The sequence below is a fragment of the Arachis duranensis genome, chromosome 6, assembly GCF_000817695.3.
Source record: "Arachis duranensis cultivar V14167 chromosome 6, aradu.V14167.gnm2.J7QH, whole genome shotgun sequence".
Lineage (NCBI taxonomy): Eukaryota > Viridiplantae > Streptophyta > Magnoliopsida > Fabales > Fabaceae > Arachis > Arachis duranensis.
The window spans coordinates 55,624,751-55,637,993 of NC_029777.3; the positions used below are offsets into that span (position 1 = coordinate 55,624,751).

The following is a 13,243-nucleotide window of genomic DNA, read 5'->3' on the forward strand; positions in this document are numbered from 1 at the left end:
CCTTCATAGGAGGTGTCTTGAGAGATCATGTTGACCTATTAGGTCAAGATCTTATTCTGAGCGAATATGGCATTCAGAGTGTCAACTTCCAGAACTCCTTTCTTCTGAGTCACCCCGTTGTTCACAGGGTTTCTCTCAGAAGTGTACATGAATTGGTTGTTTGCAACCCTTTTAGTGAATTCCTATGCCTCTTCAGGAGTTTTCTTCAAGTGGAGTGATCCACCAGCAGAATGATCCAGTGACATCTTGGACATCTCAGATAGATCATCATAGAAGATATCTAAGATAGACCATTCTGAGATCATGTCAAGAGGGCATCTCCTAATCAGTTGCTTGTATCTTTCCCAAGCTTCATAGAGGGATTCACCTTTTTTTTGTCTGAAGGTTTGAACTTCCACTTTGAGCTTGCTCATCTTCTGAGGTGGAAAGAACTTGGCCAAGAAAGCATTGACCAACTTTTCCTACGAGTCTAGGCTTTCTTTAGGTTGAGAATCCAACCATATCCTAGCTCTGTCTCTAACAGCAAAAGGAAAAAGCATAAGCCTGTAGATCTCAGGATCCACTCCATTGGTCTTAATAGTATCATAGATTTACAAGAATTCGGATAGGAATTGAAGTGGATCTTCGAGTGGATGTCCATGGAATTTGCAATTTTGTTGCATTAGAGAGACTAATTGAGGCTTAAGCTCAAAGTTGTTTGCTCTAATGGCAGGTATATAGATGCTTCTTCCATAGAAGTTAGAAGTGGGTGCAGTAAAGTCACCAAGAACCTTCCTTGCATCTCCTCCATCATTATTATTGGCTGCCGTATCTATGATTTCAGCTTCTTGTTTGAATACCTCTGTGAGGTTTCCTCCGGAGTGTTGTGCTCTAGTCTCTTGCAAACACTTTCTTAGGGTTCTCTCAAGATCAGGTCAGGAGTAAAGAGAGGTTCTTTGTCTCTATTCCTGCTCATAAACAAGAAAAAGAAAACAATGAAAGAAGAAAGAATGGGAGCTTCTATGTCAGAGTATAGAGAACTTCCTATGAGATATTTGAAGAAGAGAAAAAGAATGAAGGTAGAGGAAGATTAGATAGAATTCGAAAACAAAGAGGGGGAGAGAAGTAGCACTATTTTGAAAATAAAGAAGAATGAGATTTTAAAATTTAAATATTTTTTGTTTTTATTTTATTCATGTAATTCGAAAAAGAAGGCAGAAAAAGAGAGAAGAAGTTTTCAAAAATAGAAGAGAGAGAAATTAGTTAGGAAGTTTTGAAAAAGAAGAAAGAGAAAGGATAGTTTTAAGGAGATACCAAACATTTAAAATTAAAATAAGATAAAAACAAGTAACTAATTAAGAAAGATTTGAAAATAAGATAAGATAGAAGATTTGAAAAAGATTTGATTTTAAAAATTTTGAAATTTAAAAGTTGGAAAGAAAAAGTCAACAAGATAACATAAGATTTTGAAAAGATTTGAAAAAGATTTGATTTTGAAATTTGAAATTGAAACAAGATAAGATAAAGACTTGAAAAAGATAAGATACGATAAAGATTTGAAAAAAGATTTTTGAAAAGATAAGATTTGAAATCAAAATTCAAACTTTACTAACAAGAAAATACTAACTTAAAAATTTTTAAATCAAGATAAGAAAGGAACAAGATTTTCAAAAATTTGAATAAAGATAGAAAAGATATTTTTTATTTTTTTCGAATTAATGAAGAAAGAGAAAAACAAATAAAAGACACCAAACTTAAAATTTTTCAGATCAAAGACACTAATTTTCGAAAATTAAGAAGACAAATACCAAAAGACACCAAACTTAAAAATTTTAAGGTCAAAACAAGAAAAGAAACTAGAACAACTTGAATACCACGATGAACACTAAAGAACAATTTCGAAATTTTAAAGAAAATAAATAACACACAAAGGACACCAAACTTAAAACTAATAACTCAAACAAAAGACAAAGAAAAGATGGATTTTAGAAAAAGTTTTTGAAAAAGAAAATAAAAGACACAAAACAATATAGTAAAATGTACCTAATCTAAGCAACAAAATAATCCGATAGTTTATCAAACTCAAACAATCCACGACAATGGCGCCAAAAACTTGGTGCACGAAATTGATTCCGCAATATTCGCACATATAGACCGGCAAGTGCACTGGGTCATCCAAATAATACCTCAGGTGAGTGAGGGTCGATCCCACAGAGATTGTTGGTTTGAGCAAGCAATGGCTATCTTGTAGATCTTAGTCAAGCAGATAACAAAGATGATTGTTGTTGTGAAAAATGCATAAAACAGATAAATAAATGAAACGTTACGAGATAGGTGTGAAATTAGTGGTAAGATAACGGTTGAGGCTTTGGAGATACTTCTTCCTTCTGGATCAACTTTTCTCACCATCTACTCCAACTTCTAATTGATTCATTCCATGGTAGGCTGTAAGCGACTAACGCCAGGTCAGTGGTCATTAATCTCCTCTGCTTTAGGTCAAACGCCGGGACAGTGGTCATCCAATGTGAGCGAGGATGAAGCTCTAGCAATCCGTTCCCTTGGTGATCCTACTTAAAACGCCACAAACAAGTTCGGATCTTCTGGATCAGAGAATGTTGCTACAATGATTCTAGCCTATACCACAGAGGCCCTAATCGCCCCGTACCTCGGCTAAACTGATGTCTCGAGAAGTCTCTAATGAAGTCGTGGATTAGCCGTCTAAAAGATGTATAATCAAGTTTGTGGTTCAGTACTATCCCGTCAAGGACTCGCAAGAACCCATGTAAAATAGGGATGACGGTCAAGTTACACTCTCAATTCATTTAGGATGAAGAAGGAAGATACATCTTAGAATGGAATCAAGCATAGATTGAAATAGAATAGTGATATTATTAATTCATAAGAATCAGCAGAGCTCCTAGCCTTAATCTAGGAGGTTAGTGACTCATACTGTATAGAAAGTAATGTAAAACGTGTAGAGTGTCCAAGAGCTGAGGTAGAAGATCCTAAACATGGGTGATCTCCTCCTTAAATACTAATCTAATGACTAAGTATTATAGAAATATGATATACTAGACTTAGAGGTGCGAAAATCCACTTTCCAAGCCCACTTGGTGAGTGTTTGGGCTGAGTTTGGGGTGTCTCCACGAGCTAGTACTCCTTAGGGGCGTTGAACGCTGGCTTGGGACTCTCTTTTGGGCGATGGACACTAGCTGCTCCCTTTTGGGGGTTGGTAGCTGGCGTTGAACGCCAGTTTTGGACCTTCATTTCCTAAACAAAGTATGGAATATTATATATTTTTGGAAAGCCCTGAATGTTAGCTTTCTATAGCCATTGAGAACGTGCCATTTAGACTTCTATAACTCCAGAAATGCTCCTTCGAGTGCATGGAGGTCAGAATCTGACAACATCTACAGTCCTTTCTCTGTCTCTGAATTAGACTTTTTCCAAAGCTCATGAATTTGAAATCATAAGAAAACACCAAAACTCAAAGTAGAATCTAAAAATATGAATTTTGCACTAAAACGTATGAAAACATAATAAAACATAAACAAAACATAATAAAAACTATATAAAAATGATACCAAAAAGCGTATAAAATATCTGCTCATCATTGGGCCGCTAAGATTGGAACCCGAGTGCGCAAAAGAAAAGTTGGTAAAAATTCTTCAACTTCAATAGATAATGTTCTCTTAGTTGATGGTTTGAAACACAATTTGATTAGTATTAGTTAATAGGAGGTATTTTAGTAAATGGGGACGAAAGACGGACCTTATAGAGACCTATTATCATTCTTAGTTACAAGTTAGTTTTAATGTTTTTTATGTTGAGATTTCTCAATATTATAATCTTTCATAATCAATTTTGATACGTTATTTTATTTAGTTATACTCTTTCTGAATGTAATGAAACACCTTCGTACCTCAACAAAGCGATAAGTAGAAAACATTTCAAATGTTCTATGGTTTTAAATATTTCATTGTTTATAGTTATCCATCTCAATCATAATATTCATAATATATATTATGATTGAGATTAATGACTAAAACTAATTTTATAATTGAAATCAATAGTTAAAGATACTGAAACACCTAAAACCACGGTACACTTGCTTCCCATAATATTTTTGCACTGCAAGATGAGATTGGACTGAACGAACAAGTTTGGTTCCTTCCGTTGTGTTTATACTTTATAAATTATAATAGCTATTCATGTTCTGTGAGGAAACAGCTAGTCCTATCCTATTAAGTATCATTAGAGTAAGAAACCAATTATGCGAATCTTCTAGAGGCATTTTTCATACGGTGCATATCATCGTGGGTTTCACATGCTGGTTTTAAAGGGTATCTGATTGCCCCAAGCACCCAAAAAAAGTGAAAAAAAAAAAAAAAGTAAATTTCTAACCGAAAAACAAAGTCCTCGTTGATGGATTAATTGAAAATACAAAAATGTTCTTCACCTTTTAAAATAGGAGATATCTAAGAACCTGCGGGGAGCTATTTGTCTTCACCCTTTTTTTTTAATGCCTTCTCATTGTTGGGTTAGGTTACAGCGAACGATGCGGCTTTTTTGCTTCCTCAGCCATCCGAAGTTAAAAACCAAAGTTAAATGTTTTATGGTTTTACCCTTCTATTAAAGCTGCTTTTTCGCCCTAATTAGTCACAATTTCATGCAGCTAAATAAAGACAAAAATGTTCTTCACCTTTTAAAATAGGAGATATCTAAGAACCTGCGGGAAGCTATTTGTCTTCACCCTTTTTTTTTTAATGCCTTCTCATTGTTGGGTTCGGTTACAGCGAATGATGCGGCTTTTTTGCTTCCTCAGCCATCCGAAGTTAAAAACCACAGTGAAATGTTTTATGGTTTTACCCTTCTATTAAAGCTGCTTTTTCGCCCTAATTAGTCACAATTTCATGCAGCTAAATAGTATCAGAGGAATGCAATGAGAATCGACGAATGCTTCAGCAGTACAATGGTCACAAAGGCCCATTTTATATCAGCATCATAAAGCCTTGATAATGAATAATTAAAATGAACCTTTAGTTCGAATGCTGAGTGCCCAAACATCAACATTCCCTAAAACCATATCAAAACCGTGACGACAATGTTCCAAACATTAATTCCTGCAGTTGTTCTTGTCAACTAATTAAAGGCATGGGACTTGGACTTCAGAGTAAATTTTAGGAGAACTCGCTCTTTTTTTCTTTTGAAATGGGTGTTCCAAACATTATATTGAGTCACAACTTAATCTTAGAAGATTGCGTTGATCAAGAGTTCCAATAGAAGTCCATATCTAATGACTAATGTTTAATTTTAGCATGATTTAAATATAATTGATTCGTGAGAAACAAAAGCAGAAACAATATATAAAATAAAATAAAACAAATAATGTCAATACTGATGCAAAATTTGAGCCGCAAAACAAAAACTCTCCAATTTATATATACTTTGAACACCTTTTCCCGAGTACAAAAGAAACAGAATAATAAGCACAAAATTGTTTAACCACTTTAGAGACCGGTTAGAGGCAACTAATATAGCATGCATATCACAGCAAAATTTAGTATGTAGAGTAAACCTGTCTTGTGTCCCTCAATAAACTTATGATTCTCCATCAAAGTAGAGGCGTAAATAATCAGTCCTGTTCCTGTGAAAAATGGAAAAGGTCCAATCAATCACCATACCATAAAATTGTAAACTCACTTCTCCAATAGACACATTGTAATTTTGAACATACTAATGACAGATCCATTCCATAAGGCTTACCATCTTGATGCCGCCAGCTACTGAGTTCTCAGATAAACATTTAGCATGAACAATTGGCCCCACATTTCTACTTTCCATCTCACCATTTCTATCTAAGTTGTTTATGTAAACAGCACCTTCGAACATCCATTCATCCCTCTCTTGACAGTACACATCTTCAAACAGATCACCACACAATACACACAAGCACTGGCTTTCATCAGCTGGAACCATAGCATCAAATGGACTCCTGTCTGTTTCCTCGCAATAATCGTCTACAGAATCACTAGGCTCAGACAGAAACCAATTCTCATACCATTTTCTGGATGCTCTAATTAGACCATGTTGCTCTCTTTCTCGTGCAAAATGCCACTCCAAGTGTTTGTTGAACTGTTCTTCCTGTTTAAGCTTAATACCACAAAATCTGCAATGATGCTGACTATCATCCAATAATCCCTTGATTACAGTGGGATGCATCTCTCGAACTATATCAGGCTTAAAATCAAAGCCGATGATATTCCTTATTTTGGTGTTGGTTGATTGACTTACGATCAGGGAGGCTTTTGCATCATCTTCCACAACTTTAGAGGATGTTACTGGGAGAACTGTGGAACCAGTAACTGAAGGAACTGGCAATGAGCTACTGGCAGTAATGCTTTCAGTACGGGCTTCCAATTGAACCAATGCCTCTGTTGGTACCTTAGTCGATGACTCCGAATCTGTAGATATCAAACCTTTTGCAACCAGTGAGCTTAAAAGGTTTGCAATGGGATTCAAGGAATTGTTTTTTGTAGCGGTTGAGGTTGGAGCTGACACAGTGCTCATGTTAGAGGAAGTTGGTAATTTTGTAGAGACCTTTGGTTTCTGTCCAGTATTTGCTTGTGATATGTTATCCAGAATAGAAGAATCGTCATCTGGAGGAACTAATGTTGACGGTGATGCAACTGCAGATACCGAAGAAATTAATGTGGCAGACGAGGGTCTACCTGATAGAGCTGGGCAAACCCCCAAGTCAGATGGAAGATTCTTTGTAACTAGACTACTACTTGTACCAGGAAAACTATTTGTAATTGATTTGTTGAGGAATCTAGTCTGCACAGTTGCAGCTGACAAACTACTTTTTGATTGTTCTGAACTTTCACTGGCCAAAGAGACTTTAGAGTGGAGAGGCTTAGTTTTTGCAATAACTTCAGTCTGGGAAGAGACCAGTGGCTGCTGCTGATGCCTTGGCAGAAAAGAAGTCTCTGAAGATAAAGGACCATGCAAATCCTTTTCTCTAGATCTATGCAAACGACCAACTTGAGCATTGGGAGGAAGGGCAGCTGGTTGATCTCTAATGTATTGTCTCTGCAGATCTCCCAGAAATTGTGATGTTTTAGAAGCCTTCCCATTGTCTTGCTCCAACAAATTTTGTGTTGGATGAGGGTGGAGCTTTGTTACAGGCAATGATGCAGACTGCTGCTGCAAAGGTGACTGCACAGAAGTGGGTTTTGTTCCCATGGAATCAAATTGCTTTTGTCCCATAGTTTCAGACATATCTTTGGTTGCATTTGGCATGGAAGACTGATTTGGCATCCTGACAACCAAAGAACTTGTATTAGCTGGTAAGCAACCTAAAGCTGACAACAATTCTTCCGAGTGACCTGGCCTCAGATTCAACTTTTCATTCGATCTCTGCTCCTGCAATTGCCATGGCAATGATGAATGCCCCCCAGATGCAAATGATTGTTTCCTAGCAGTAGATATTTCTCTATCATGGTGCAAGATTTGGGATTGATCTCCATCCTGGACACGGAAACAAGTCAGATGTAACATGACATATAAGCTTGTCATTCTTAGCACTATTGAAAATATTTATGGAGTCTCATTACCCTTCTTCTCCAATTATAAGAATTAACATAGCACAGAAGATAGAAGGCAATGTGAGAAAATCATATTAAAAGGGGGTTCTAAGTACTTACTAGAAATTGATGATAAAACAAGGTGGTAAAGTTATATAGTAATGCTGTAAAACAGACCTAGGACCGAGGAACAGTGTTTTGGGAACAAATTCTTCAGTGATCAAATCCACAAAGTGCTGAATTCCCAAGGTCATGAACCCTGCTATAGAAAATGAGGACTTTCATTGATCGCTCTTATCCCCCGTGATATCTTTCCTTTTTAAATTCCCATAGCATAAGATAATACACCTAATGTAAATAAACACTAATTTATCCAAGAGTATCTTTTGGAGGGGTGATAGAGAGGAAGTGGCATGGTCAAGCTCAAGTAAACTATATTTGGAAGAAACTTAAATTTTAAGGAGAGAATAGAATGGCAAGTTAGGGACACCTATTCCACCCTTGCAGCTCAAGGCTACATTTGTCCCAACAAACTGGGGAATCAAGGAAGGATTGTCAATTTATCATGCATTCCATTCCCAACCTTTATTAAACTGGTACACATTCAACCATAAGGAGGACATCATCTACTACACTATATAACAAGCCACTTCATTTCATTGTCTATAAAAACTCCTAGATACAGCCTAAGACAACCAACCCATAGATGAAGATCCTAATGAAAAGCAAGTAGTGAAACCCTAATATAAATTGGGCCAGTATGTCATCTGTCATAAAATCACAATCAGACAAGATAACTTGAAGTTGCAAAAATTAACAAAATTGATGGACAAGGACACCATCCATGTATAAACTGCAATTGGATGAATAAATTTAGGTGGCAAAGTGCAATAATCAAGCATGCTTACCAAATTCTCATCATCACCACCCATCCATGGTTCTGTATTCATGTTGTTGGCAATGCTGGCTGCACCATCACCAATCATTCCAGAGTTCATTTCATCCCACATGAATTCCTCTTCCTCAGAATTTTTCCAGCTACCTGGCACTACACTGCTCTGTATGCTAGTTAAGTTTTGTGTTGGCTGATGATGTGCACCCAAGTTCATCGACTTTGGTGCTTCACGATTCGAAAAACCAAGCTTCAAACTGAAACCATTACTTTGATTAGACGTGTTCTCTGCCACGCTGATTCCTGCTTTATACCAAGTTTTATCATGTCCCAGCTCAGTAACCCTACTGCCAGTTGTTCCAATACTTGAAATACCAGAACTATTTTTTATGGCCCCATAGGATTCAGCTAAACTCTTCTCAGGAACAGAATTGTTATATGCATCTCTTTGAATACGCTGATTAGAATGCAAGATAAACCATTACACTCAAATATGACAATTGATAGAATGAATACCAGACATAAGAAGAAAAGAAATTTACCCTACATACATGCATGTTAATCCTAGGATCTAGCCACGGTCGTGAAGCACCCAAAACTCTACTTGACCTCTCTGAATCCTCATTTGAGTTCAAAATAGCTCTAGTCGTATCATTAGCTACTCCTTTAATCTTCATGACATGAAAATGGACATGATAGAAGAAATAAGTACCTGACATATGATATAAAGAGGTATGTATGACTAAATTATACAGATGATATCTACTCGAAACTAAGCATATTCCCAAGCAATACAGTGTATGAATGAGTTGTCAAATCATGATACATAGTATGAATCACAAGGCTTCTTTGGAATTTTGAATCATTTTTTTAAGGTATAGTGTCAAGAGGAGATGTCGGGTGGTCTAAACATGCATAAATACAACACGGGAAAAAGTATTCAAAAGATTACCTCTATCTCAAGCTAACAAGATTAATATATTAAACCATATAAACAACAATAAAACCCAAAATATATCCAAAGGAAAAAAGGTCAGGATATTTCATATTTACAAAAAGTAAAGGAGTTTTAGTTTCTTAGAAAGTTCATATTTACAAAGATGTGGAATGCAGGACTATTGCATTGTGTCTCAAGTGTCTCAGTAAGAAGTAATCAAGATCAGAATTTTGTTGCATGATATATCTTCAAGTTCAATTTTAATATCCAAGAAACAAGAATGAGAATTCAATTGATCACCCAAAAAAAAGGTAGTCCAATCCTGAGTAACTCCACTCAAATCCAACATTTCAAACGTTTATACATTTTAGGTGCAATCATTTCACCCACCCTGCTGGACTGCTGAAGACGCTGTCGTTCTAAATACTTAGGATTCACATGGATGCTATGAGCTGGGCGTTGTGACTGTGATTCACTTCTGAGTGTAGCAGATGAAGAAGCCGAACCATTGACTGCAGGTGTGAAGCCAAGTTCCTTTTCAATCATCTGAAGGGTCTGCGGAGGAAAGTATCCCTTCCAAGTTCCAAAAAGATGCCTCATACTTGAATGGACAGGTGGATCAACCTGTTTGTATGCCTTGATGAATACCTAAAATGTAAAGGAGTAACGGGCAAGTACCTAGTTAAAAATAGGTTGTAAAATTAGAAAAAATATCTCAGCAAAAATACAAAGAGAATAACAGTTACCAGTAGAACAAGCAGAATATTCATATTTAATGAAATGCAAGAATTCTAACTATCTTTTTCGATGTGACCTACATAGTGTAAAACCTCATAACCTCAGAATTTGGACTATTCATTGTAGATCATATAATAAACAAAGTGATAAGTAGTTTCTAGATAAAGGCATTAAAGGTCAACAAAAATGAAAACAGAACAGATATCTGACCTCAGGTAGTCTGGCAGCAAAGTATTTTATATAATCCCGCCCAATATTCTTAACAATACTGTCCAAGAGATAAAGAGATGGAAGCTTTTGTTCATTTGGAACCTGGATAGTCATTAACACAAATTTGAATCGTTAAAGCGATGAGACAGCTTTTCTACTGTGGAAAAAATTAATAAGCAAAGAAACAGATACAACACTGCCAAGCCATAGGTAACAACTAAAGCCTAAAAAGTATGAGCAAATTTCATTGAAACCAGACTTCAGAGCACTGATTATAATAGGAAACAGTAGTGTTCATTTCCTTTGCCATATCCAACAACAAATAAAAAAGAAATGAAAATTTTCAAAGTTTGTATACCCCCTGTTTTATACAAAGTGATGAAAAGAGAATCAGGAAAAATGTAGAGCACTACTTTTTAATGATACTCCTACAAAACTGCCATCACCAAGCAAAGGATAATTCTTAGTTTTTCTTTTTACCTCTTGATTGAAAAACTATAGATCTTTATTCTCTGAAAACCTTAACAATTAACAAATGAAACTTGATTGAATTGGGTTAAGCATAAATGCTTTAAAAAAAAAAAAAAACTACCAGAAAAACATCTCTTTTTCTCATCTACTCCCAGGACTGCAACTCTTCCCATTCATTACTTGCATCTTAGATTCTTACCAACTCAATTCAATCCAAAGAATTAAAAATGGCACAAGACATGAAAACAGATTGTGAAAAAAACAGCATAATCAAGCGCACAGTGCAAACTTTAAAGGTTCACCTCTAGAATGTTGGTACAAACGGTGCCAGCAATGGCCTTCGCAGCAGAAAGGTTCTCTCCTGCAATGATGGTCAAGTTCGTAATTATTGGCTTCGAGTTGAAAGTGAGCTCAGCTAGCGCGGCCTTGTACTGAGATACAAGCTCCTGGTGCGGTGGCGGTTGCGGGTGGTACCTGTCGCTGCTTTCGAAGTCCCTGTCGCTGTTAGTTCGGAACCTCGCGGTGGCGGAAGTCAACGGTGTAACCGCAGAGGACGGCGGTTGCCGCGGCTGAGAAAACGGTCGGGAAATGGGGTTGGAACTGCTGTCGAGCTCGTCGATCAATCGGGGCTTCTTGGCGCCCGGCTCTCTCGATCTATCGAACGATCTACGCGTGCTCTCCATGTTCATGTATTAATTAAAAAAAATACGTATATATATGAAACGAATGTAAAAACCCTAATGTAGTTTCAATTAAGCGAGGAGCTTGCGGGAACAAGATTCAATTGATTTACCGAACGAAATAGCGTCCGGTAATTGGTTCCCGCGCAGATTTTATTGCCAGGTGGAGAAAAAGAATGAAAAACAGAAGAAAACTGAAAGAGGGAAAAGACAAAATCTACCGGGGGGATTGGGTTAAACCCTAATCCCCAAATCCAGACAAAAAGGAGGGATAAAAAGAAGGGGGTTGAACGTTATATGAAGGACGCGATTAGCATCAAGAGTGAAGAAACTCATCGGTAGTAACTCCAGGTTAGTGAACTGAACTATCAGTGTGACCTTTCCTCAATCTCAATTCGAACTGTTTCTTTCTTTCTTCTTTTTTTTTCTTTTTTCCTTCCTTCTTTTTTTCACTTTCTTTCGTTGATCAGAGTATTGATTTAGTCATTCAATTCAATTCAGATGCTCCCCTTTTTTTATACATAGTAGATCTGATCTCAGACATTCTTGAAATTATAATTCCGACATTAATTGAATATTTGCCATAAGAGATTTTTTTTTTATACTATCTCTGTTTGTTAATAAATTTATGAGTAAATAACTATTTTTTATCATAAAAAATTTAGATATTGATAAAATTGATCACAAACTATTAAATTAATATTATACTAATAAAAAATAAATTTTATTTGACAAAAATATTTAAATGTTAGATTTTTATTGACTCACTAAAAAAAATATATATTTAATTTTTCAAATGTTCCTTCTATTTTTAACCACTTAAACATTTAACCAAATTACATTAACTATAATAAAAGATAAGCATTTGTTTTAAAATAAAAATAAGCACATCAAAATCAGAGTAACAAATATTGAAGAATCAAGTAGATTAAGGGTTTGTTTAAGTGAACTTTTAAAAAAAAAATTGAATTATCTTTTTTAAAAGATTTTATAAAAAAATAAAAGTAATCTTATGTTTTGATATCTTATGCAAAAAGATTTTTTTAATTTATCAATTATGTTTGGGTATAATAATATAAAAATATTTTTTTGTTTATTTATTATGTGAAAAAATATTTTTTTAAAGAAAAAGATCTTTTAAAAAGATATAAATTGTACCTTCTCAAAAAAAAATATTTTTTATTTTTCTAGTGCTTTTATTTTTATTACTAAAAATTTACCAAACACGCTAAAAATAAAAAAATCTTCTTTATTGAAAAAAGATCATTTTTATTAATCTAATGGCGCCCAAACAAACACTAAAAGAAATTTTTAAAAACAAAAAATTGAACCAGCATTAATAATTGAGCACCAAATATGGTATTATAATTACCTAATTCTTCTCTGAAAGAATAAAGGAAAAAGAAAGTGAATAAAAAGATGAGATAACTATCAAATTAGTATTCGAAAAATTTAAACGTTGACAAAATAATACTTAAAAGACGTTATTAACAAAAAGATCCCTAAATAATTTTAGAATCCGACAAAAATAACTAAACGTTAACTATCTCCGTTTCTGTTAACGAAAAATGCTGAGGTAATAAATTTCAATGATAAAATGGAAAACTCACAAAGCTATATAATTATGAGGTACTTTTATTTATTATTAAAATTTAATATTTAGAAAAACTAAAATCTCTAAATAAAAAAATTCCTAAATCATTAACCCTAACATTTAGATAAACTCATTCGTGCTGCAAAATCTATATCT

The 13,243-nt window shown here is 35.0% G+C and overlaps 1 protein-coding gene and 1 non-coding gene across 4 annotated transcripts; one reads left to right on the forward strand and one right to left on the reverse strand.

Annotated features, from left to right (window-relative positions):
- The first annotated feature begins 303 nt into the window (after positions 1-303).
- LOC127740291 (small nucleolar RNA R71) lies at positions 304-407 on the forward strand. The gene has a single exon (XR_008000970.1). It is a non-coding gene; the product is annotated as a small nucleolar RNA R71 (small nucleolar RNA).
- Positions 408-5,325: 4,918 nt separating this feature from the next.
- LOC107493854 (polyadenylation and cleavage factor homolog 4) lies at positions 5,326-11,964 on the reverse strand. 3 transcript variants are annotated; one of them, XM_016114889.3, is made up of 7 exons: positions 11,116-11,964; positions 10,343-10,444; positions 9,785-10,042; positions 9,009-9,128; positions 8,474-8,914; positions 5,746-7,509; positions 5,326-5,626 (listed from the first exon to the last, which is right to left on the reverse strand). In XM_016114889.3, the coding sequence occupies exons 1-7, from the start codon at positions 11,500-11,502 to the stop codon at positions 5,615-5,617; spliced, it is 3,084 nt and encodes a 1,027-aa protein (XP_015970375.1). In that variant the 5' UTR covers positions 11,503-11,964; the 3' UTR covers positions 5,326-5,614. The 3 variants fall into 3 exon arrangements, with proteins under 3 accessions (XP_015970375.1, XP_015970374.1, XP_015970376.1); XM_016114888.3 differs by having other exon boundaries at positions 9,000-9,128; XM_016114890.3 differs by lacking the exon at positions 11,116-11,964 and having other exon boundaries at positions 9,000-9,128; positions 9,785-10,072.
- Between the last annotated feature and the right edge of the window lie 1,279 nt (positions 11,965-13,243).

Coding starts and splice junctions, on each gene's coding strand:
- LOC107493854 (XM_016114888.3), bottom strand. CDS start 11,502: ATGAACATGGAGAGCACGCGTAGATCGTTCGATAGATCGAGAGAGCCG. Junction 10,043..10,342: donor TTGCTGCCAGACTACCTGAG/GTCAGATATCTG, acceptor TTTACATTTTAG/GTATTCATCAAGGCATACAA. Junction 9,129..9,784: donor GTCTTCAGCAGTCCAGCAGG/GTGGGTGAAATG, acceptor CATGTCATGAAG/ATTAAAGGAGTAGCTAATGA.